Source organism: Dermacentor andersoni, chromosome 1, assembly GCF_023375885.2.
Source record: "Dermacentor andersoni chromosome 1, qqDerAnde1_hic_scaffold, whole genome shotgun sequence".
Taxonomy (NCBI): domain Eukaryota; kingdom Metazoa; phylum Arthropoda; class Arachnida; order Ixodida; family Ixodidae; genus Dermacentor; species Dermacentor andersoni.
In genome coordinates, this window is record NC_092814.1 from 292443176 (window position 1) to 292470746 (window position 27571).

Consider the following 27571-nt stretch of genomic DNA (forward strand, 5'->3'; position numbering starts at 1 on the left):
AGGGGCCTTTCCCCCTTGCCACCCCCCCTGCGTAGCTTCCAGTTCTAGTGGAGACGAAAGGAGAGAGAAAGCCATGCATTGGTGCAATAACTACCTATAGCTCCACTTATACTTGAAAGATACGAAACATTTTTGTGGCAGGAAATTCGTGAAGCAACGTGTTTTATTAGTCAGGCCATTTTATGGTTAGTTGGAAAGTGCTTTAGGGCCTTGTTAAATTTTACAGACAATACCACAGTTTTAGTTTCAAATCTGTCAATCTGCTGTGAGTTGGCTGGACAAGTTCTCTACAAATCACTGCCAGAGCTACCTCTGGAGTTATTTGGCCACTCCTCAACAGTTACACACGTGTAGAATGTGACAAATTGAATGTGCAGAAACAAAATTTCAAATAACATTTATTGTTCTCCCTTTTGAATTTACTAAAAAGCATGAAAGTGAAGGGAAAGTAGACTTCTCATCAGAACCCACATACATACTAAAGATGACATCTACATAGCATAAATATATGTTCCATAATATTGAAATTTAATGGAAAATAGAAAACCACCAGTTTCTAAGCCATCAGGCTGGCATTTTAATTTGAGCTGTAGATATTTAAACAAGGTGTGGCAACAATATCAAAAGAATTCAGTGATATCAGTAACTTTAATAGTGCAAGCCTCTCTCATATAAATAGAGAAAAGAAGTCACAGACCTCTTCCGCCTTGCTTTTTTGTACAAGATACCTGCAGGCACTCGTTTCATTAAAAAAATCTACGTACATAGAAGACCTAACACTCTTAATAAACCGTAGTGCTTACAAGACAACACAAAATAAAGATGGGACAATGTGCTGTGCGCATAACAGCCTCTTCTTAAAGAGACTTAGACATTGAAAAAGACCTGTGATACTACTGCATGAAAATTATAAGCTTTCTTTATAAGGTCGCATGGATCAGAATGTGTCAGTGTTGCTTCTATTGCTCTGTACAACACTGAATTTTGTTCTATGGAACCTTTTGTATGATGTCGTTCTGTTGTCATGATGGCTTCACTGCATACGCTTCTTATGTCTGGGCTCTTATACGTAGGGGCACGGTGTAATAAAGATGTCAGTTGAGAGTACCACCTTGTCCTTTCTTTCTTGTGTTGTCCTGTTTGCGCTAAGGTTTATTATGAATTTTCACAAACTAGCACATCAATGCATTCTGCAAACCCAACACTGTTCTCTGTCATCTTTGTTACCTTGAACTATCCTTGCCGAACAGAAAGGATTTAAATGACCTCAGCAGGACAAACAGGGAGATTTGAAAACTACCTAGTTTATGTGGAAAAGTAACTAGGATCGAACAAGAAACAGCTTTTGTTGTTTCACAGACAGACATGTGATGCACCCTAGACCAAGTTTAGATGGTGAGCAGAAAGCAAGGTGCGTTTGTGTGACAATTACCTGCAGTATAAGTTCTGCACGACGCTTGATCCTAAAAAACACCTTGCTATATGCTTCTGCATACATGTGATCTTTGTCTTTTGCGTACCCATCATCTAGACCCCTCTCACTGTAGAAGTACCGCTAATTTTAGCACATAAATATTGAGCACCAGTCCGGACTTTCCACAATACCTAAAAAAAAAAAAGTAATGCTAAATTTGACCACGCTTTGATTCTAAGCACTGCCATTGCTCCGGAGCTCACAATAAAGAAAAAAAGGGTAGTGCTCAAAGTCTTGTTAGCATGGCAATTAACCTCCTAGGATCACCTGAGATCACTACAGCAACAGTTAGATTACAGCATGCCTAAGGGAATCAGGAGCCTGTCCTGAAGGCAGCATCCAGTCGCTGTCGCAGACGATTGGCAACATCTTTGAAAGGTGTCTGGCTCTCGGATGAGGTGACAGGAATCGAGCAGGCTCGACGAAACCGTGGGGATGCCATGAGCATGTTCTGGCCCAGGGCAAAGGTACTTGAACAGAGCCAGTAGAGGGAAACATCCTGAATGTTGTAAAGAAAAGAAGAGTCACTGCTGGCTAATTCGCACAAGTGAATCTTGCTCAGGAGAAACCAGAATAATAAAGCCATGCAGGTGGATTTCTATACCTTAACCGCCGTGGTAGCTCAGTGGCTATGGTGTTGTGCTGCTGAGCACGAAATTGCGGGTTTGTTCCCAGCCGTGGTGGCCACATATTGATAGAGGTGGACTGCAAAAACGCTCGTAAGCTGTGCATTGGGTGTGCAGTAAAGAAGCCGAGGTAGTCAAAATTATTCTGGAGTCGCTCACTACAGTGTGCTTCATTATTAGATCGTGGTTTTGGCAAGTAAAACCACAGAATATAATTTTTAGTTTCATACCAATAGGACAGAGCATGGAAATGAGACATAGTACCTTTGCAAAAAACATTAAGCATGGGAATTTATAGCAAGCATTCACTCATCTATGTCTTACTGTTTCTGCCCCATAGTGCAAAAAGATGCAACCTTTTATCAATCTGCACAAACTGTTCCAGAATAATGCAGCCAAGGCGCGCACATTCCCCCTTTCCCCATTTGGGGGTGGAGGGAGTTGCTGAAGGACCCCCTTTTCTCCCCAGCACAGGGAGAAACCCTGTTTCCCCAGTCTGCATCGTCTTTGAGGCTAAAAATCTTGCAAATAGCCACAACTTGCCTCAACTGATTGGACGACTGTGCACTGTCCTCTGCAGTGCATGGCCATTGTGAGTGACCAACTACTTTGAGCCAAGAGTGCAGAGCCATGCAAGATGAGCACAATGATTTTCAGACTCCAGTATCCATTTTACGTTTTGCCCTAGTTACATGGAATGCTCCACTGCTGCAGTGAACCACTGCAGTGATTTTCCAGTCACAAGAGGGCTTGTCCTATCATGTGTTCAGCTGTACATCTTTTTCAACCCCTGATTAGTGCTTCCCTTTGACAAAGGCGTATCCTATCATTTTCAAAAAACGTCACTTATGACAGGCAGCGACACCACTGCTGTCAGAATAATGGGCTTAATATTCCGCAGGGGAGCCTGCGATAAGGGACAGTAATTTTAACCAGCCTCATCACCTTTAACATGCATAATAATCTCAGCATACTGGAATGTAGGATTGCAGATCTTGCTGGAATGCAGCCACTTTAAATGAAGATTAAGACTGCCCAGCAGTAGAAGATCAATTATTGGTAACAGAATGTGCTCCTCCTATTTTCTAAAATTTTCTCAAAAGCTGTCTTAATTTTTTTATGGATACACAGCGGTAGATTAATTTTTCTGACCCAGCTGGTGCAGAAAAAAATGTCCGAACACAAATTCCCCAAACAACAAATTCTGCCAGCAAAATAGATTTTGTTGTTTTTTACAATGCTGGCACAGTGTAAAACTTTACGGATATCTGCTGAGCGTTTTGCTTCATTAAAAAATTATCTACTTATAATTTCACAATGGTTTAGGTCGTGGGAACGCTTTACATTTTTCCATCATGCAACCCTATGAGCGCTGTCATGAAGTCATGGCGAAGTATGATACCACGCACACAACTTTAGCTCCACAATGCTGTCAGTTTAGGATGTGCTGCAGAAAATCAGTTTAGAGCTTTATTGGCTTTATGCCCACAAATGAGCTTACACCATTTTGTCTAATAAGCGTGCACATAAAGTGGGTAGGCGTTCTCGGAAGATATCGCTTACAGAACCAAACTTCGCTTCACAATCTGTAGCACTGCTGTGTGTTTGGCGTGTTATGAACTCGAATAACATTTTAGCACCAGCAGACAAGGACAAATGAGAAACGTAGACACCGCGATGCACATCATGGTGTCTACGTCTCCCTTTTGCCCTTGTCTGCTGGAGCAAAAATATTATCCTACACCGCTTCCTACATGTGGCCATCAGTCTGTGCATGTCACCTCACACCCAATGCTCGATGTAGTCTACGGGGTTGAACATATCAAAGGAGTATGGTGAGTTTCGAGCGATAGCTTTCGGCCCATCACCATATTAACTCTATGCCCACTTATCCCCATAAACAAGGAACTGCACTGCCATCAGCTAGGTCTAACTAGCGCTTCATAGGGAATCTGTGACCACCGTTGAAATTTTATGCCGAGATCACCATATGCACTCGGAAAGCCGAGGAATCGCTTAAAATATGCATGGGCAACAGCCTGAATAGCAATGACTTCGTTTATGGCCGTGATGCTTGCGACATGTTAGTCTAAAAAATCGAGTGGCACACTGTGCGGTGTCCATTGTTTCAAATAACTGAGCAGATCAGAAATATTAGCCGTCCAAAAAATTGGTCGGTCACTGTACTATCCTTGCAGCCACATGAATAGCATTTTATAAGGTGGGCCATGATTAAACATCAATTACAGTTGTGTTCATCACCACTGTTTTAGCAAAAATTTGTCTTGCTTTTTTCTTTTGGCGCAGGCACCCAGCAGCTAGTTTTAATTGTTGTAGTAACCAATAATGTGACATAAGAAAATTGTAGTAAGCAGTTTATTTTACCATATAACTCGCACAAAAGTTCACGGTGATGCGCCCGCTCACTGTTACAACCGAGTATTGGTAAAATTGGTAATGCTATAAGTGGTTTTGACTACTTCGAATTAAAATATTTCAATGTATGTTTTTAACTATACAAAGTTTTTCCAGCAGCATGCTTGTACAATGCACTTGCAATATATGATTTTTGTTGACAGTGTATCCTATTTTTTTTTTTCTGCAACAAAACTTGCAATACACATTTTTTTTTGTGCCAAAGTGTTGTCTAATCTTTACTGAAGACACTCAAGTTCCCTGCTGGTACAAGCAAACAGGCAGGGCACTCCCCAATGGCACTATGTATACTTGTACTGACAGAGTGGACAGAGCGCATGTTTCTGTTTTGCCAAGGGTGCAGACACGTGAGAGATACACGAGTTGTAAGAGAAATTTCTGGGGACTGCACCTAGGTACTACGCAGGATGGCACTCTTCACTCCGTTTGTTCCTCGCCGAGGTGCACTATGCGACCGTGGATAAAAGCTCTGGAATAAGCTTTCTCTGCGCTCATGGTTTCGTGGCGAAGCCTTGACAGCACTGTGCTCGTGATTGGTAGGTCCGTAGTTCAAACTGCATGTTTGACGGGCTTTTCCTTTTAATCTGCATTACTTTATAATTTGCCTCTTTGACTTCTGCAGTAGTTGTTTTTTACCTATGCTTCACCACCAGGCCTGACATGGAGGGTTCCTGCCAAGGGGAGTGAAGTGGGTGGGGGAGGTGATTAGGTAGGTGCCGTTTTAGCAGCCCGCAGACCAATGAGTAATGACATGTTGTTATTGCAAATTTGTTGTATAGCACGCTTTGCCGAAACAGACTTGGTATCGGCCATTGTGAAGCCATTTGGATGTTAAGTTAAGAAGCTAAGCGCTGGTTCTCACGTAGTACTCACTGCCATTGGCTACGGGTAAACGGAGCAAAGCGTGTCCTCCATAGTAACACCTAGCACACTCCCCACATTTCTCTCCCACAACTCACACATGTGCACAAGCATCAGGAAAAGGCAGCCCAGCTCTCACGTGTAAGCGCCCTTGACTAAACGGTGATATGCGGACAGAGCATGTCACAGAGACAATGTAACCTGCTTCTACGCAGCAGAACACTGCATAGCGACTCATCAATGGATGTTATGCCACACAAAAATGAAGCTTCTGCCAAAATGATTCACTTTGGTTAAGAATGCAAGCAAAGTAGGTAAGGGACAGCAACAGAGGTTGTGATGGACCTTTGTGCACAGGTAAGATGGGTGACTAAGAGTACAAGAGAAAAACAAGCACACTTACAGCAGGCACGATCCATGCAATGGGCACGCTGACAAGTGCTATACCCCTGGTGAAGTTTGTGATCCACCTCCGCAGATTGGCCATGTGCTTCTGCCTTTGCAGGACATGAAACTACACAAGCAAAGGCATATAGTTAGTAGTATATCACCGGGAGAAACAAAGCTCGTTCGGTCCACTGATAACATATAAGCCTGCTCACTTCAATGTTTAGCACTTTAAGATGAAGCAACACCTTCAATTTTTTTAGAGATGATAAAGCAGTGCATGTCAAGTAAATTATTTGTGTCACTTGATAAAAATAACACAAGAGCAGAATTGAGGATCTTTACTGATACTATTCCTCAACTTCAGTGATGTGAGTCCTTCTCTCTAACCAGTATGTAACGAAGGAAGGAGGGCATGCTGCGTTTTGCCATTCAGGTTCAAGTGCACACTATTAGTGCATGTTTTGCTGAGTCGCACCTTAAATATTTTTTGAATATAAGTGTATTACAATTAATGACTGACTTTTGAAACACACTGGGCTTCCCAGGCTTGATCACAGCACTGCCACATATTCTAAAGTTTATTGGCAACTAAAAATTCAGATGCCATTCAATGGGCGATTCAATTTTTTAGGCTGAATAATGGCACGTTGCAACTCATTTAGTGTGTTGAATTTTAATTATGCACCATGTGCTGATAACTACAAAAACCTAAACAGGTGTTCCTCTAGTGTTGCGGCTGCACCTGCAAGGCTAGCAGAAAGGAAACACTCGAGCATGCTGTGCACCTACTCATAATCTAGCACAAGAATAACTCCTGTATACTATTGAGCCTCTAAATTAAAAAAAATTCCATGTGGAAAACAAGCAAGCTCCGAGTACAGAAGCCATAACTCCACACCCGTTACAATGGATCCACACACAATGTGCTTTTGGATAAACAGCTCACACTTCTCACTTATACTCCTGTCAAGCGGGCAAGTTAAGTGCACTTACGGAGTGTGTCACTCAGTTTAAGTGCACTTTCCCAAATCTAAATGACGCAAGTAGAGTGGCTCGCAGAAGAGTGCACTCCGGTCGGAGTGCATTCATGGAATGCACTTTGCTGGAACAGTGCGTAGCCTCGTTGCCAGCGGTTTCAATGGTACACAATGTAATGCATAAAAAGGACACAGAAGTTCATTTTGGTTGTTGAACAGCTTTTAACAAATTAATGGGCACAGAACTCGCTCATATTCTGTTCTAGCATGATCAAATGCCGCTTCGTAACATGCTGCCATGTTATTCTGAATTGGCTAGGTATTTGTCTTGGCCGGCATTGACTTGCAACACTCTTATTACAATAACAAATATAGTTTTTTATTGAGAAAAATAAATTAAGTTTCTTTGTTATTTATAATACAGCGTAAAACAATAACTTTTTAGAAGCTTTTTTTAAAATCTACATCTTCAAAAAACGCGCTCTTTGTGATGGTGGTAACAACTTTATTAAAAATCTGACAAATTAATGGCCTGGGTCTAGGCCCTGTCACCATTTCTTTTCTTTTAACTGTGAGACCGCTCTGTTTTCCTGTCTAGCACCCCGTAGCCTAAAGTGCCACTCAAGGTCCCGAAGTGCACTCCCCGTAAGTGCACTTAACTTGCCCGCTTGACAGGGGTATTAGGTGGGTTTGCCGCACTATTTAGGTATACTATTCCTGCTACTAACTATGTTTTTTAGTGTATATATAGGCTGCTATTCACCACAGCAACATTGAGAAGCACATAATACGGTGGAACCATCTCACAGTGCAGCAGCAGCCGGATTCAGGCTCTGAAATGGAGCGCCTCGTGTTGCTTTAAAGGGCCCCTCACCACGTCTGGCCATTTTGAGCTGACAAGCGCCGTGCGTACAATGCATGCTAACAATCGTGTCTGCTAAGTATTACATCACTGTGTGCCGCGAAAAGAGCTGAGATTTCAAACAGAACGCCGTTTTCCCCTACTCGCAGGCGCCGCGTTCCCAGCCGGAGAGTCAACGTGTATTGCACAAGTCTGCCTACGTACATCACACTGCTGTGACATCGCTCGTAGTGACACATGACTTCAAGAATTATTCAATGCAACATCTGTCAGAAAGTGTAAAATCGCTCTCCGGAACGTCAGGGGGCGCTCCAAAGAGATCGATCGCGGGTAACAGCAAAGTTAACCCATTCAATAATCATGGATAGCGCCCACAGTTTTAGTGTGTGGCAGTGGAATTTTCGCGGATTCCACAACAAAAAGGCATCGCTGTGCCAATTAATTAGATCGATGGGGGTCAAACCAAAAGTAATTATGCTGCAGGAAACTTTAGCGGATGAAGTAAAGCTAACCGGGTACAAATCGGTATGTGGAGATAAAGATTGCGGGAGGGGATTGGCCACCCTCGTTGACAAAAAGCTACCCTTTATTGAACACGATATCCATCTCGGATTGAGTAAAATCGAGTATATCCTAGTAGAAGTCGTACTCAAAAGGCACAAGGGCAGGGCGCAGAGTATCTTCTGCCTAAACATTTATAGCAGTCCCACCTACAAGAAACAAAGCTTTAGGGCACTTTTCAACAAGGCACTCGCAGTCGCAAAGAGCTCCCCGCTCATCATCGGAGGGGACTTTAATGCCCCCTACCAAGCGTGGGGATACGCTTAGAATACAAAGAAAGGTGAGGGGTTATGGGACCTTGCCACGGACCTGGGACTGTGCCTGATCACTGATCCAGCTTTCCCCACCCGCTGTGGCACGCCCACATGCAGGGACTCTACACCCGACCTAACTTCTGTCAACAACTCGAAACAAGCTAGTTGGGAAAACTCGGGCACCGATCTAGGCAGCGACCACTATATCATACACATAGGTATAGGTATGCCGAAACATGAAACTAGAACCTTTCGGTGCACCGACTGGGACCTTTTTAGGAAAGTTAGAGCGAAGAGACTACAATCGGAACCGACAGAAGCGGGCAGACAGTCCTTCCAGACCTGGATCAACCAGCTCAAAGAGGACCTCAGGGAGGCCACTAAAGAAATTAAGACCGAAGAAAACATAGAGAGCATAGACAGTAGGCTAGCGCATCTGATCAAGGCCAAACAATCCATCCTGCAAAGATGGAAAACGCAAAGACTGAACCGAAAGCTCAGGAAAAAGATAGCGTTGCTAAACAGACAGATCGAGGAGCATTCGAGAATGCTCGTGAAACAGCAGTGGGACGAAGTTTGCCACTTGGCAGACGGCAGAATCAAACATGGAGGCAGTTGGAACATCCTCAAACATCTATTGAACTAGAGCGACACTAAGTCAAACAAGAGAACTGCAATTGCAAAACTGGTACATCAAGTCAGCCAGTACACGACTCAGGAGGCAGTCAAGAGACAGCTCGCGGACAAATATCTCCCGCTCAAACAACCGGGCGATAGCGACGAACGCGTGGAGTACATGGGAGGACCGTGCGGGGAAATGGAACGCGATTTCACCGAGGGTGAGGTACGGGCCGCCCTCCATGGTCTCTCTAGTAGATCGACAGCCGGACCCGACGGTATTACCAATAAGCTCTTAATGAATCTAGACGATGAGTCGATCACTTTCTTGACGAATCATTTCACCGAGTTGTGGAGAAAGGGAGACTATCTGGAGGAATGGAAGATGGCCAACACCATCCTCATACCAAAACCGGGTAAACCGCTCCATCTGGATAACCTACGTCCAATCTTGCTTACATTGTGCATAGATAAAGCTATGGAACACGTTATTCTTAACAGACTCACAAGATACGTCGAGCAAAATGACATACTCCCGTATAACGTGATCGTTTTCCGCCCCGGACTATCGACTCAGGATGCCACGCTCCTGATCAAACACCAGCTCATACACGTTAGCCCGGTGCACGCGAGAGCGATTCTGGGACTAGACGTCGAAAAAGCTTTTGATCGCACAGAGCACAAGGCCATCCTCGAGGTCCTGTCCGAGTTGGGGTTGGGCGAGAGGCTATACAGCGTAGTCAGGGCGTTTCTGGGCGGTAGGCAAGCGAGCCTCATGCTAGGAGAACTAAAATCGAAGGTGATGAACCTGGGAAACAGGGGCACCCCGCAAGGGGCCGTACTTTCGCCCATGTTATTTAATCTAGCAATGACCAGAGTCGCGAGGAAACTGGAGAGTATAGAAGGTATACACTTTGCAATATACGCCGATGACATAACCATATGGAGCGCCAACGGTACACACGCCGTGGAAAGCACGCTAGGCGAGATGGGACTCAACTGTTCGGCGGCAAAGTCGGAGCTTTTGGTCCTAAAACATCGGCGCAGGGGTCGAAGACCCAGGGGCTACGTCCCCGGGGAGGAACCCAAGATTATCTTACGCTGTCACGATGGATCCGCGATCAAGCAGGTGGACAAGATTAGAGTTTTAGGCTTCCACATAGCAGCGGGAGGTACCAACCTCAATGCCATTCAACACATTTCAAACAAGACGGACCAAGTCATCAAGTTACTAAGAAGAATCAGCAACAGACACAGAGGCCTGGGTGAGGACAGCGCTCTAAGGCTAGTGCACGCCTTCGGTCTCTGTCACTTCACCTACGTGGCAGGTCTATTTAAATGGTCGCAGGCCGAGCTGAACAAGCTAAACACTATGATCAGAAAGTTAGTGAAGGCTACCCTAGGTATACCCATCAGCACCTCGAACGTGAAGCTCATGAACCTAGGCGTGCACAATACGATAGAAGAAATGGCGGAAGCGCAACAGATGGCGCAGCAGGAAAGACTGACGAAAACGCGAGCGGGCAGGCTTATACTCAAAGCGATAGGGACAGACCCCAATAGATCGATGAACCCAAAGGAATCCGAGGTAGAATTGAGCGCGAACCTTAGAGACGCGATCAGAACCACCTCCCTCCCGAGAAATATGCACCCAGAACACAATGTTAGCTGGAGAAAAGCGAGAGCGAAAGGTTTGTTGAAAGAAATTGAACAGCTAATTGAACAGGCGGCCCTTGTAGACGCTGCCTGGGTCAAAGGCAAAGAGGCCTACACCGCCGTGGTAGCCGACAGCCGGGGAGAGGTACGGGACGCCGTCACCATCTTCACTAAGGATTCCACGGTGGCGGAGCAAGCCGCGATTGCTCTAGCCATCAGGAACCGTAAATGGTCTTTCATCTATAGTGATTCCAAAGCAGCAATTAAGAGCTTTGACAAAGGCTATGTAGCTGGGACTGCGGCTAAAATTATCGACAAGGTCGAAGCTATCAAAACTGAAATCCGATGGTTTCCTGCACATATGGGACAAGTGGATGAGACTCGGCCCAACCTCAACGAGGTTACAAACGACCTGGCACGAGGACTCGCTTGCCGTGCCGGTCAGAACCGAACCGACGCCCACTACCATTCCTGGGAGCATAAAGACCACTTACTAACTTACAATGACATCACTAAATATTACTACTTGGGGCGTAGGCAATTCCCACTGCCACACGTAAGATTGAACAGGGCTCAGGCAGTCACGCTACGTTTACTGCAAACCGGGACGTACCCCACTCTGTATTTCATAAATAAAATTCACCCCGAAAGAGAAATTAGGAAAGAATGTAACGTGTGCGATGGCATCATTGACATCACACACATGCTGGCGGGCTGTCCCGCGACTCTCGCCGACTCCGAAGAAAAATGGCTTTACTGGCACAAGATGATCTCAATCTCTTCTTATCAAGATCAACTACGGGCTGTCCAGAGGGTCCATGATGACGCCATAAGGCTCGGCCTGGCGGTGCCGACGTGGACGCGGCCCGCCTCGGTCTGAAAAGACCGGGCTTCAGGACACTAATAAAGTTTTGTGAATGAATGAATGAATAGACGAATTAAGGTTTAGAGAAATAATAAAACACACAAACCGAATGTCTGCATGTTCTTGTTTTACTTTACATTGCATCAAGAGATATGTACTTCTATTTTGTCTGCTTGTTCGGACGTCGTGCAGTTGCTTGCACAGACAACGAAAGCATGTCATTTTCTACCGTGCTCCAGCACGCGATCATGCTCTATGAACCGCTTGTGTCAACCTCAGTGTTTGTGTAGCACTGACTTATACTGTTAGTCAGGTGTCCTTGTGCACAACGTGCAAGATTGTGCGCTGCTTGAAACGAGACAAATGCAACAGCTCGCGTGCGAGACTGTCACCGAAAGCACCACTCAGCAAAAACATGAGAAAGATAAAAAAGAAAAAAAGAAAGGCGAAGCCACACGATCCTCCGGCTCCGGTATCGGAGAACGCAGGGAAGGAATTTCACTTGCGGAGGCTAGACGGGGCAAGCGGAGTGAGTGTTTCTCTTGTCGGTGGCCCTCGCCTCCTGAAATCATGGGTTCGGTGCACTGAAATATTTCTAGCTCGGCTATTATTAAACCAATTTGAAAAATTCTTATGGCAGAACACTCCCTAGAGGGCACAGAACAACTTTCAGTGTATAACCGAAATTTGCTATGATGTGGTCTGATGAGGGCCCCTTAAAGTGCCTCATATTACAGCTCTCATTTGGGCTAGAGGTTTGACTGTGCTTATCACTTGTCACTTTTCTCTATCGCCAGTTATTTGAGTCAAAAACGAACTGTAGCCGATGTTTGTGGTGGATGCAATCAGGATGTCGAAACAAAAATGTTTCCGGTTTTAGTTCGGGCTGAGGTTCAGACTTCTGCATATTTTCTGGTTTGCTTCTGGTACAGCTCCACAGCAAGAATATAACGATTTTAACCAGTTCATACCAGTTCATAATGATTCAAAATAAAGGAAAATGAGAAGATTTAGAAAATGAAGTATTTCAGCCTCACAAGTGAATTTATTTGAGCAAAATATATAGTTTATTCCTACCCTTACGTGACGCAGGCAAGTGTACTTTTTTGTGTCCTTAGTATTACACACAGAATTGAATAGACTATGACTACAGCCATACTGTCATTTGTTTTCGAAGGCCACAGTGCCCAATGCATTGATAACACATTTAATTCCATAGTTATGCCTTTAAAGGGCCCTTTACCTGGTCTGGCCATTTTGAGCTGACAAGCGCACTGCATATAATGCGCATTTACGATGGTGTCTGCTAAGAATTACATCGTTACGCACCGCAGAAAGAGCTGAAATTTCAGACTAAATGCCACTTGCCCTTCTCCTCGCGGGTGCCGCACTACAAGACCGGGGAATGATGTACATCAGCAAGCGCGCCTTCGTACATGTATGTGCTGTGACGTTGCTCATAATGACCTGTGACACTTCGCGAATGATTCAAGGAAACATCTGTCATTTGTGTAATCTGTTGCTTCAAGAGACGAATGAAAGTTTGGAGAAATAATAAAACACGCAAACTGAATGACTGTGTGTTTTTGTCTTACTTTGGACTGCAGCAAGAGAGATGTACTTTCGATTCGTCTGCTTGTTTCCACATCGTGTAGTCATGCGCACTGAGGGCAAAACTATCACCTATGACATTGTCCACCATGTTCCAGCATGCGATCATGCTGTGCGATCCGCTTGCGCCTGCCTCAGTGTTCGTGTAGCACTGACTTATACCGTTAGTAAGGTGTTCTCGTGTACAGAGCGCAAAATCGTACGCTGCGCGAAACGAGATAAATTCAACAGCTCACACACGCAACCGCCAGAAAAGGTGCACCACGCAGCAGAAAAAATGAGAAAAAAAAAGAAGCGAAGGTGGGGCCCGTGATGGGAGAATGCAAGGAAGGAATTTCGCCTGCGGAGGCTAGACGGGGCAAGTGGAGAGAGTGTCTCACTTGACAGTGGAGCCCACCTCCTAAAATGAGTTCGCGGCACTGAAATATTTCTATCTCGGCTATTAATGAGCCGATTTGAAAAATTTTTGCGGCAGAACGCTCCCTAGAGGGCACGTAATGACTTATAGCGTATAACCAAAATTTGCTATGTGGCCTGGTGAGGGCCCCTTCAAGTTGCCTTTCACCTGCATTCACCTTGCCTGTTGAGGTACCAGTGAGCGACTAATGTATTATAAGATTTGGTATCAACACAGGCCTGTGTGACAGGCATTGCTCTTACAAGGATCTTCTGTATGCACAGCGTGCATCTGAATTCTAACAACACACTCATGCAAGTTCTGTTATTTCAAAGGGCTGAAAATTAAATGATTTTTTTTTTCGCAACACCCCTACCATGTTACGAGTTCTTGCACCATTTTATTTATATAACTAAGATGTCATTAACTCACGTTTGTTCCCTCACCCAATCTGCTCTTTTCTTATCCCTTAACGTTACAACCATCATTCTTCTTTCCATAGCTCGTTGCGTCGTCCTTAAATTAAGCAGAACCCTTTTCGTAAGCCTCCAGGTTTCTGCCCCGTACGTCGAGTACTGGTAAGACACAGCTGTTATACACTTTTCTCTTGAGGGATACTGGCAACCTGCTGTTCATGTTCTGAGAATGCCTGCCAAACGCACCCCAGCCCATTCTTATTCTTCTGATTATTTCAGTCTCATGATCCGGATCTGCGGTCAGTGCCTGTTCTACGTAGATGTATTCCCTTACCACTTCCAATGCCTAGCTACCTATCGTAAACTGCTGTTTTCTTCCGAGATTGTTAAACATTACTTTAGTTTTCTGCAGATTAATTTTTAGACCCACCCTTCTGCTTCGCCTTTCCAGGTCAGTGAGCATGCATTGCAGTTGGTCCCCTGAGTTACTCAGCAAGGCAATATCATCAGCGAATCGCAAGTTACTATCGCATGCTGCTATACTGATGGACAACTTTCTGTGACAATGAAGGGCAAGCTGCAAGGCCGGAGCTTCTGCAGATGTGTTACTGCACCAGTAGTCCGGCAGTGTTTGACAGTGCTTTTGGTTTCCTGGAGCAGATACTGAATTGGCGTGGCTTCACACACGACGGTTTCGATTTTGCCCCAGACGCTGAAGAGAAAAGTAGAAATATCAGTCAAATAAGCCACTCAGCAGAGTGTTCTGACTCATTTTGCTATTGTAAATGAGCGGTTTATGTTCTCTCTTACCCAGCCTAAACTAACGTGAATGAAAATGTGATTTTCTTAGAAGTGCCTTTTTTTTGGGCACACTTTGCCCCCATAGCTTTCCCTTTATTGCCACAGAAAGCTTACCACAATGCCATTACCGTAAATCCGTTTCTTTATCTTTTTTGCAATTGCCTCCGGGTTCCTATACCAGATGACGGAAGTACATGTGAAGTTCTGCCATACTGAAACTTACCGCAGCCCTAATTTTGGATACAACTTACATTGGTTATAATTTACCTTTCTGGTTCGATTATTATGGTCCATTGTAACGAACATTGACTAAAGAAGAGCAAGTTTTTGGTGATATAAAGGAATTGCTGGTCTGCATGTGCATGTTATGTTAACTACGGGAAAACATGTGCAAATAAGCAGATTAGTATTAACTGTGGTGGCCCAATTCCACTCTATTTTACTTCATGCTGACAAGTGATGTCTATATTGCAGCAGTATGCAGATGAAGTGGAGCCAGGCTGAACAAAGTGTGCAGTAAGAGAATGAAGGCATTAAATAGACAGTAGAATGACAAGTGCACCATTTCTTGTCTGAAAACTGACAGAATTCCAGAGATGGTACTTGGTCCTACACATTTACTAAATAGATGTGGCAGGTAGTGCATGACTCAACAATGCTGCCTCCCTGCTGTCTTCAATGAGCAAATGAAAGCCGTTGAGAGAAAGCAGAAAAAAGAAGTTATGAGAAGATGTTTGCTAGGCATGCAAGTGGAAGCAATTACAAGACTGAGGATTCAACTATAAACTAAAGAACCGATGCAGCACTGAGTTATGTTCTCTATACGACACAAACAGCATAAAGTTTTGTTTACCACCAAAAAGATTGATTGATTTTGTGTCCCAAAGCTGCAGCTCGGTACAATAGATGTTGAAGCAGAGGTTATCTAGATTTATTTCAGATGTTTATGTCTTTTGGTGTACTAGTACATGAACACATTGGTATTTTTGCATTTTGCCCACCCTCTGTAATAGAGAGGAGACAAAATTCTGACTTTGAGCTCAGAAATGGAATGCCCCAGCCACTGAACATGTTGAAAGAGAAAAAATATGATTGAGTGGACACAGAAGAATAAGGAATGTACCACAAGACCTACCTCTATGTTCATAAGGTTAGTAAAACCCACAAGGATGGGAATTATGTGCAGCGGGTCAGGTTGTGTCAGGTTGGTAAACCACAGGGCACCACCAACGCTCAGCTCCAGGTATGTGGCTTGTGCTCCTAGAAAAGCAACATTGCAAAAGCATATAAAAAAGCAACAAAGACACACTACTTTCTGTACATATGTTGTAGAACATCTCTCCAACCACACATGGAGCCTTATTTGGAAGTAGCGCCTGTTTTACATGCTTGAGGCCTTTGATGTGTTAGCGTTAAAAATAATATACAGTGGTATCTCAATAAACGGAAATCGTTTAGTTAAACAGAACTGCCCCTTAAACAGAAAACCATCCTCATGGTTGGCTGGTTTTGTATTTATGCAATTGTATTCAGCTTTGTCTCTCAGTAAATGGAACTCCTGATAAACAGCCAATTTCCCTGGTCCCTTGCGGTTCCATTTAAAGAGAGTCCACTGTACATAAAGCACTTATTGTAAACAAGGTGCCAGGCCACAATAAGACACTGTCTAAGCATTAGTGTGATAAAAGTATAATCACTTGAAAACAGCTAGTAAAATGTTCTTCGACTCCAGACAATGGCTAACACAGACAATGAAGCAAGTGAATGGTTCTTGCCATAAAAAATTTAATTTTTGCTTGAGTGTGACAAAACAAAAAGACAGTAAGCAGTGCATGTTCAAATAAGGTGTTTTCAATGAGCACTACAAATGCTTCTTTTAGTGCCTTTACATACCTCATAAAGCGTAAGATGAATGGTGTGATTCGGTATGTGGTCTGACATTTGACTGGTTTTTCACCAGTCTGGCTGCCAACAGCACTGCTAATATTGGTTACAGCTTGTTTTTGTAACGAAATAACACTAACTGTTAAAGCGATGTCATAATTGTGCCTATTGTGAAATGTCATGACCAAACTGAAATCACTGGCATAATTGGAAGCTGTAATATGAGGGCATTTCAGAGTGCCAGTAAGTCAGCTCAGTTCGTCCAATGCACAGAGAATGCTGATGTAAGGTGGCTCACTAGGCTTGCACGTTTGCTCTTTGCTACGGACAGTGTTGCGAAACAGAGTATTTTCCTTTACCTTCAAATAATGGTGTAAACATTAATGCAGCCACACAAATAAGTTATCTAGAAGTGGTAACTCGATAGAAAGCACTGTTGGCTGCAGCTGCACAACCAGTCAGCATGGGCGGTGAGCTTTTGTGGAAGGTTTTCTAGTTGAGAAGGCATTTCATTAACGATAATGCTTACACACAATGTTATGTAGCCGTGGTGAAAATACACTTGTTCTGTCATTTCAAGCTAGAATAGCAAGTCCATCTAGACCAATCAGGTCGTGGAGACACACTACTGCAAAGATGAAGCCTGCATGGATGCTGAACCTCGACTGAGCCTCCAACTGAACAAAGTGATGCCAGTTTGGATCAATATTGTCGAGCTTTTGTATGCAGCTAATTGGAGAACAGTTAAGACATGTTAAAACATGTTACCCATCTTGGACGGTGCTTCCCAAAATTATGGCATTTCCCCATGCTTTCACATGTTGGACTCCCACACACTCACCTGTACGCAAATTGGTCTGACTTTGAGGCAGACCACTTGTGAATAGTGAGGAGTTGGTATGTTTGGGAGCTTGGCAAAACTACAGGATAGGTGGAAGGCAGAGAAAAACAGCCTTAATAAAACCCCCAGTTACCGGCACGTAATAAGCAGGGCCCGAAGAACTTGTGTTAGCACAGCTACGTGATCTTTGCAGTGCAATTCATGTTGCTGAAATGAAAGGAGTAAATGCAAACAATCATTGTCTGTGCTGTCCCAAGTGAGCTTGAGGGATTTCGTAGCCCCACCCTTTGTATTGAGCATGGTTCACCACCACAGAACTTCAAATAATCTTGTCCAATATCGACGCAATACAACACTGAGTGTTATGTACGAGACTGTTCTTTCCATTTTCCAGGGCATTGGAACTTACGGCATACCAAAGGAACTCCCTTAACCCTTTTGCAGGCTGTGGGATTCATACTTGCTATATGTGTGCAACAAGGCTGTGGGAAGCATTATTCCCACCACAGGAATGTGCGGCCATCTCACTGAAACATTGCAAAAAGAAGAAAAAAAAAGAAAAGAAAAATGCAATGGTGCCCTGTGCTGCTGCATAAATGGATCTACAGAATTTCACGCACTTTGAGCCAAACTCAGCACTGCTGCTGTCTGCTTGATATGATTGAGGAAAAAATAATTTTTACAGGGAACATTCACTGTCATGTCTTGTGGAAAAATTGTGCGGATCCCACGCACTGTGGGAATCAACGTTACACAAAGTATTTTGCAGGCAGCTGGCTATGCAACATTTTTTGGGGTTCTGCAAAGCGTTGCAAGGTTGACCAATGAGTTAGTGTAAATGCAGTACTAGTGTTTGCAACGCGAGTAGTGAACTAGAATTAACGCGAGTGCATGTGTGCGACGACAGCAGCAAGACAACAATAACAGTAATGATGATTACATGATTTCTGCAAATGATCGAATTGATGCGAAAGAGTAGCATGTATAGTGCGAGATGGGTAAGAAACACAGAAACTAAACGCTCACTGATGGCAGCACGTGGTATCACTTAAGAGTCTTAAAGGATACAAATGGGTGACTTGATGGCGATACTGTAGCACAACCTAAAGCCTGTGTCCTTTTAACAGCCATTCAGATGAACGGCGTGGTGCAGCTGCTCGCTTTGGCCTAGCCATGATGACGCTGCCATAGTGGAATTAGATGCAGCGTTGTTGTACTCAGACACTATGTGCACCAGGAAAGAGCATGCCTCTATGTTTGATTAAGTGGTCTGGTGATGGCAAGGGCCGTGAGAATCCGGCACGAGCTTTGCGAGGAACTAGAAGGAGGCACATTGCTGTCTGGCACTCGTATATCCACTCGTGGGAAACTTGCTTTTCAATTGATGTTTGAACAAATGCAACCACCAACTGGCGTTCTGCTGCCAAGATCTTACGCGTGCCACCTGGCTCGAGCGCAGATGGCACGTGAGAATCAGAGGCGAGTCAGACTAGGAAACTGGAATGATGATGCAACGACCATTATGGCATCATGAACACAAGCAACATCGGCCCAAGTTAGTAGATAACTTGCTCCAACGGGTTGGCATAAGTTCTTGTCATGGTAATGCCATTCATGCCATACATGCATGCACCCATGTCATGAATTTATCTCATTCTTGTCATGCATGTCATTACATTCATGGGTACCATGTCATGGCTTGACATACAGACCATGGCATTCATGCCAATCATTTTATGACATACATGGCATGACATGTTATTAATGTTGCACATGCATACCCAGAATATTTCCAGTTAAATAAATGCATGCTCTATCATTCAATCCATTATAGTTGATCTCATTTATGACATTCATGCCAGTTCCATTTTCTAACAAGTTATATATCTGGATATTCATCACATGAGTAAGATGACATGCATCACATGAATGACATGACGTGATTGTCATGAATGACATGAATAACATGAGGTGATGGCATCGTGGTCATTTCTCTAGCTTGATATGTATCAGGATATATGTGACGAGACATGTGTGCATGACATGACAAGAATGACATGGGATGACATGCTCATGCATTTTTTGTCAATAATGTCATGTCATTTGTGTCAGTTCATGCATGAATGTCAGGTCATTCACGTCCAGATATATACTGAGTTAAAGAAACAACCACGACGGCATCATCTCACTCATACCATTTATCTCATGACATACATGCCATGATGTCAGTCATGTCATAAGATGACATGCACTTGTATATCTTGTCATCCATATCAGGTCATGCATGCATTTCATTCATATCCCAATATATACAGAGTTAAAGAAATGACCATGACGCCATCATCTAATTCGCACCATTTATGTCACAACATACATCCCATGACAAACCTGTCATGTCATTGATGTCATTATGTGCCCTTCATGTTAAGTATGCATGCATGTCATGCAGCCCCTCTGATATACAAGGAAGGGAGAAAGGGTGGGTGGATGGATGGACACACTGTATTAGATGGATGGATGGATTGGATCGATAGACAGATACACTCAAAACACCTGAAGTTCACAAAGAATGCTTCACATTAAAACCTTGTAAGTAGACCTCTGTGCTGCATACGAAATATTCGCCATTGAGGCGACAGTAGTAGGCAACACAGTTCATATACTTTCGACAAAGAGCGTACATGGCACACAGCCTTAAAGAAAGCAAATGCACACATGGTGATGATGTTTATTGTGTGGCATAAGATTAACCATATGGGTGTTCAGTTTTTCAGAATGTACTGTGGAAAATTCTAAGAACTGCTGTATAATGTAAGTCATGACTGGCTCGTAATATGCTGACTTGCCTAGGTCCTGGTACGGCAGCATGAAGGCCATGTTCCTGAGAGCTACTGAGAGACTAACCCACAGGGGCAACTGGAATAGCACCACCACAGCTGCCTTCATTGGGTGGCAGTTGTCTCGGACCACAAGCCGCTGGAGGTGTCGCTTCACCTGCACAGGCAAGCATACTCTTTTGAGTACATATCAGACAAATTAGACTACAAGGTCATGCGAAACAATCAAGAAATGATGCACTTTATGCTGTTTTTTAAGGTATTGAATGCTGAAACATTTATTTGACGTAGTAGTTCTGCGGAAACCCGCAAGGTGGAGAGAAGTAATTAATAAAGGGGAAATCAGACATCCACCCATTCGTAGCAATTACTACAAAGGAAATCCATACGGGTTCCTCGAAAGAAAGCCTCAGAGTTGAAGAAAAATTCGTCCTGGTTTGGGACTCGAACCCGGGACCACCGCCTTTCCGGGGCAGCCGCTCTACCATCTGAGCTAACCAGGCGGCTAGCAGATGGCAGGGCGAAGTCAAATTTGTCGACAACACACGAAGCAAAGGCAAGTGTTTGACGTAGTAGTTCTGCGGAAACCCGCAAGGTGGAGAGAAGTAATTAATAAAGGGGAAATCAGACATCCACCCGTTCGTAGCCGTTCGTAAAATTCCACTGCGAATGGGTGGATGTCTGATTTCCCCTTTATTAATGAAACATTTATTTGAAGTCTTTTACCTTTGTTTACTATTCCAAGCACAATTTTGGGCGCAGTGCATATTCTGTAATTTAACTTTGGTATGTTTGTACAAAATGCTGGATCAGACAAACACAAACAAGACAGTTTGTCTGTGCTAATGTACCTGAGTGAAAATGCAAGACCTACTAGCCCAATAGTCAGTCCTTCTAAAACTCTGCAAGCTAGTTTAATGGTGGAAAAGCAGGCTAGTTGGTAGGAATTCATAGAATGTAGATCAGTACTCAAAGAGGTGGTGCAGAGATTACTACTGTCTCTGTTTACACATGCTGTGGCATCTACTACACTAGTGCAAGTACTTAGTGCATGTATATTAATGCCGCCTGCCACATACCAGTCTGGGGTATTCTCATGGTACACAACCTAGCTGAATGCTAGCTTATGAATGGGAAGCGGCAAGCCTGCACCTACATCTTTGTACTCAATGTGGCATTTCTCTCGGCCATGGGAAATGCATGAAAGACAAAGGTTCAATTTTGTGCTTTGATGTATTTTTGCTTGCACTTTTGTGGTCTCTCGGTGCACTATGTTTCTTTCTCATTGGCGCAGAAAGAAACAAGTTGCATAAAGCCTTGGCCCAAAGAGCCACTGATGCAGACATCCACACACTGTCGCAGCTTTTGCTAAGTAGTGCCAACCTTAGATGTGCACCACCTTTTCCCCTCACACCAGTTCCAGTTCCAGTATTTCCGGTTCTGCCATTTTTGCTTTCTGTAGTTGCGCGGCTAGAATTTCCGCTATGACTGCTTTATCATATGATGAGTGCTGTTGGATGCTCACAGGTGCTTATAAGCTGCAACAGTGGGCTCTAACCTGAGTAGCTCGCTCTAGCCCCTCCACCTACGTGCAGGCATCATCCGTGTTCATCTGTGCATTTGTTGAGTGCACACTGCGCCCGCACACTTTGTCTGTCATCCCTTTTCACTGACAAAGCACGGAGAGCTATGGGCCAGTGCATCACTTCTGCTGAAGGAAGCTGAAGCTATGCAAGTTCCACTTGACGCTTGAAGCTAAGGGGGTGAGTGCGAGAGGAGCATGGAAGAGGAGGGTAGGTTGGCGGTACTTAACCTGGTCAGCGAAAGCGTGGATGGAGGGGCTTTAATGCAGACTGCACTGAGGGCCAAGATGTGTGTGCAAGATTGCTGCGTAGGTAAAACAGATGTAGATTATTATGAAAACAAATAATGAATGTTTATTAACGGCGACGCTTGCAAGGTACAAGCAGCAGCTAGTCAGCAAGTGCCTCAGCTGTGTGCCACTGGAACATTCTTCCAGTGGTGCACGTGCCACACTTGACAATTACGTGGGAGTGATGTGTGCTGTGATGCCTGCGATGGTCACAATGAATAGCACACAGGGTAACAACATGTGCACACCATACGAGAAAACCTGGGATGAGTGCTCTTTCTCGTCCAGCTTTTGGTGGTACCTTATGTTCTACAACTTGAGGAATCACACATTAATGAAATATGTCCATTCAGGTACTGAAGCAGTTTCTTTTATGTTGTTTTGTCATTAAAGACCACAGCAGTGACTGCTGCTGACGTTTACTGTTTGATAAATGATGAACAGCTAGCAAGCACTCCACCTATATACTCTGCTCTGCAAGGTGCACATCTGCTTAGAAAAATAAAAATGCTGAGGGCCACCATCACAAATTCAATTACACACACCCTTTAAAAAAATATTATTAAGCCTAGGTGCAAGTTTTTGTTGCATTCAAAACGAGGATCACTGCTTCTCCAGTATAATGCATTGAGCATCTATGCTGGTGCTCCTGTTTTTGTGCGAGTTGGTCAAATTTGTGATGAGGCTCCATGTTCAAAGTGACGAGAGGTAATCAAGAACTCACATGGCTATAGAAGCATTACACTGAGTTGCTTGGCAAAGACAGATCTTCACTGTAGAAAGGAGAATTGGAGCAGAGACCTTGAATTCATTGAAAATAGTGCTCCCAGAAAGAATTGATTTGTTTGGAAGTACTATTCTGGAACCACTGGGAGTGCTGGTAGGGCAAAGCCAAACCAGCACCACTACAGCAGAAAGAGCATTTTGTTTGAAAAGACGATAAGATAAATAGCTAGGAATCAGACTTGCTTCACTTGCACGCAGGAAAACCATACCTGCATGTGCACAAAGAACATTTCCAATTTTTTCTGTAACATTCAGCAGACAAAAAATGAAGCTATAAGTACTGCAGTTGGAGGCTAAAAATGAGCATAAATTAATGGGCATGAGGAATATTTTGCATAGATCTTTTAATAGCACTGGAGACACCAGCACTATGACAGCCGTGAGAGCCTCACACACCTATATGCTTTCATTTGTTTCAGAACATTCTAGCTTTATGGGAAAGATCAGAAAGAAAATGAAACTGAGCACTGTAATAAAATGAGAAATCGATTAATGGAGTACTGACATTGAATTTTCGACATGACACATTTTGCGTTAAACAAACGTCAAACCCTCCAAACCATAGAAAATATAGAGACAACGTCCAGAGCCTCCTAAATTTACTATTACTTCTTTTTATGAACCAGTTTCGGTTTTGGCACCCAGGTGATGGATGGATCATGATGTCACAGTACAGTCTTCGAAAACATTTGTCAGCACCCCTTGCTTTTCCCTATGTTCATTGCATCTGCCTGTGCATGCCAGCCTCTGCAGTACTCCTTGCTCTATCACACTGCCTATTCCCAGTCCTGCTTTGTGGTCTAGGACATGTGCCACCGTATACTGTAATGTATCTTTCACTAAGAATTGCTTCATTTCTGGTCTGCCATACCGAGTGGTCATTCTTAGTGGCAACTACAACATGCGAACCAGTAAGAAAGGCTGAAAATATTCGATAGAAGAAGAACCATTAAAAGCTCTACGCTCTAGCTCTATTCAGGTTGGCACTTTCAAACAAACTTGCAGCCTTAGAACAGTGAGATGAAGATGACATAGAGGCAATGAATGAAACCATAACTAGGCTGGCTTCAGAAGCAGCAATTGAAGTGGGAGGTAAGGCCCCAAGGCAACCAGTAGGTAAGCTCTCCCAAGTAAAAAAGGACCTAATAAAGAAACTACAAAGCATGAAAGTGTCAAACTCAAGCAATCAGACAGAGTTCGCAAAGCTGTCAAAACTAATCAACAAGGAGAAAATTAGGGGTATTCGAAATTATAATGTGAGGAAGCAGTAAAAAATGGATGCAGCCTGAAAATAGTAAGAAGGAAACTAGGCATCGGACAAACCAAGATGTATGCACTGAAATATAGACAGGGTAATATCATTTGCAATCTCGAAGGTATAGTAAAAGCAGCGGAAGAATTCTATACTGACCTGTACTGTACCCGAAGCAGAAACAATACCTCCATTCAAAGTAGTAATGAACAGGTTAAAGAGGCTCCTTCTATAACTAGCGGTGAAGTTAGAAGAGCCTTGCAAAACATGAAATGGGGATAAGCGGCAGGAGAAGATGGACTACCAGTCGATTTAATCAAAGATGGTGGAGGCGTAATGCTTGAAAAACTAGCGGCCCTTTATACGAAATGCATATCGACTTCAAGGGTCCCAGAGAACTGGAAGAATGCCAACATTATACTAATCCACAAAAAGGGAGACGTTAAAGAATTGAAAAATTATAGGCCCATTAGCTTACTTCCAATATTATGTAAAATATTCACCAAGATAATCTCCAATAGAATAAAAGCAACACTGGACTAAAGTCAACCAAGGGAACAGGCAGGTTTCAGGAAGGGATACTCTACAATGGATCACATCCATGTCATCAATGAGGTAATCGAGAAATCTGCAGAGTGCAATCAGCCTCTCTGTATGGCTTTCATCGATTACAAGAAGGCATTCTATTCAGTTGAGATACCAGCAGTCATAGAGGCATTACGTAAGCAAGGAGTACAGGACACTTACGTAAATATCTTGGAAAGTACCTACAGAGATTCCACAGCTACCTCAATTCTCCACAAGAAAGGTAGGAAGATACCTATAAAGGGGTAAGACAAGCAGACACAATCTCTCCAATGCTATCTACCGCATGCTTGGAAGAAGACTTGGAGACTGACGAAGAAGCTTGAGAACAAGTTAAGGACCGCGCAAAGAGCGATGGAATGAAGATTGCTAGGCGTAACGTTAAGAGACAGAAAGAGAGTGGTTTGGATCAGAGAGCAAACGGGTAGAGCCGATATTCTAATTGACATTAAGAGAAAAAAATGGAGCTGGGCAGGTCATGTAATGCGCTGGTAAGATAACCGTTGGACCATTAGGATTACAGAATGGGTACCAAGAGAAGGGAAATGCAGTCCAAGACAGCAGAAGACAAGGTGGGGTGATGAAATTAAGAAATTCGCAGGCACTAGTTGGAATCGGTTGGCGCAGGACAGGGGTAATTGGAGATCGCACGGAGAGGCCTTCGTCCTGCAGTGGACATAAAGTAGGCTGATGATGATGATGACACATACAGATATCTGCTTCATATGAGAGCAAAAAATTGCAGTTGGCACAGTGGTAGTAAGCAAACAAACAAAAAAAATAAACGAGTAAGATAAAAGAAAAAGCTCCTGCCTCAGGTCCTCAGACTGACCAAAAATTCCGCGGACACCTAAGCACTGCTTACGAGTTGCAAATGCGAAAGCATTAATGTCCATATGAAGGAGCTCTTCAAGTTATGAACTCTTTATGGGCATTCGAGCACGTTGAGACGCTTGGCGCATTTTGATTTGGCCTTACCGAGGCACAGTTAAAATACAGGCGAGAGCTTGTGCGGATAAGGAATGAGCGGATAACAAAGGCGTCCGAGAGCGAGAGCAAAGGCGATTTGGCATCGCGATAATGCACTCTCCCCTCACACAACACCTGAAGGCTACTGCGACAGCAGGTGTACCTTTTTGCCCACTCTGCTCCATCAAGGCGCACTCGTGCCATGGTGTAGCAGCCAATAGGAATTTAGGTGGTGCTACAGATGCGGGATGCCAGCTTTTTGCTCAATGAGCCATTTGACACTTTTGCATCAATAAATCTGCATCTTACTATATACCCTAGTCACTTCACTACAAGGGCAACCGAAATATTGGCTATACTGAATGCTGGGATTCTAGTATGTGAGGATTGCGGTTTGGGATAAGTCTCTTGCAGGCTTGCGGAGCTTGGGGCTTTTGCAACAGGGCTTTCAGATGCAGGGTAGGCATAGTAAATGCCCTCATACTCTTCTCCATTAAGTAGATAGCATGCTTGTTGAACCATGAAAATGGAATGCCCAGCACTAAAGTTCTGTAACTATCAAATAATAATGAATTTAGCGCCAAAAACACGATCACAGAGAGGGGATGATATAAATACAGGACGAGCTTTTGGTGCTAAATTTATCATTATTTGACATGCAATGACTGCATCTAAGTCTATCTTACGCCCAGAACATTGTTTCTCAAGTTTTCCTGTGGAATACCAGGGTCCTCAATAGAGCTCAAGGAAGTCTGTATAGGGACAACTGTAGGGTTACGCCATTCTGAAGCATGCTACTGAGAATTTGGGAGACATCTACGACAACTTGCTTGTGCCACCCTGACCACTTTGATTGAGGCGAAATCGAAGACAACACGTGCAGCCGAACTTGCGGCCTTGACTGATGTTGTAATATTACCTTTGTCAGTGATTGTGGTCCACAAAATGACATAAGTACCTAAAACGTAAGCCAAGCAGTGGAATTTGAATTCTTCAAACTTATACAGATCAAATCGGAAACACGAAATAGGGTTGACGTTGAATAGGCTATCCGATTTCCGAATGCGTTTAATGTGGCGTGAGGTGAGAAGGCTCACATGCGGCATGGCATATCATTGCATAGGGAATAACGATCCACACTACACTGCAAATTACACACAAACACTCGGGACACCACACATCAACGCCGTGTTCCATGTAGCGAGAATGATCATGTGAAACTACTCGACAAACGCACGTTTACACGGTAGAGGTGCCGCGCTTGCTTCTCAGTGAGATTGAACATGCGCACAGCTTGCGTCGTCTCTCGCTTCAGCTCTTGGGCGATGCTAGCCATTTCACGATCCAGGTTGGCGAATCTGGCAAGCACGTGGTGCTGGTAAACAGCAAGTGGCAGCGTGACAGCCACTCGGAGGGCTAGAGACGTGAGCACAATGGTTGAGCCCCACGAAAGTCCACTTGCTGAATGCGCTGCGTCCAGCAAGTCCTGTGCGTACGCTACGGGTGTCGACTGCGACAAAGTTTGCGACCATGATTGCAACGAAAAATCCCGAACAGTGAATACACTGCAGCAAGATGCCGGCGCTCTATTCTTCAAGTACTTTGTGCGATCTACCGCTAGGCAAGAAAAGCGGCCCGCGGAGGAGGTACATGCAATGCACGCGTCGAGGTGTGATCGCACTACTGAAACACGAAACATTTCGAGTTTTCGTACGTTCTAGATGCGGCTTGTCTCGGCT

At 44.0% G+C, this 27571-nt stretch overlaps 1 protein-coding gene across 1 annotated transcript; it reads right to left on the reverse strand.

Annotated features, from left to right (window-relative positions):
- Positions 1-380: 380 nt before the first annotated feature.
- On the reverse strand, positions 381-27571 carry LOC126548590 (cytochrome c oxidase assembly protein COX18, mitochondrial). Its single transcript, XM_050196845.3, has 5 exons — positions 27070-27571; positions 20377-20524; positions 15941-16065; positions 5801-5911; positions 381-1973 (listed from the first exon to the last, which is right to left on the reverse strand). Exons 1-5 carry the CDS (start codon positions 27529-27531, stop codon positions 1788-1790), a joined length of 1032 nt encoding a protein of 343 aa, XP_050052802.1. The 5' UTR covers positions 27532-27571; the 3' UTR covers positions 381-1787.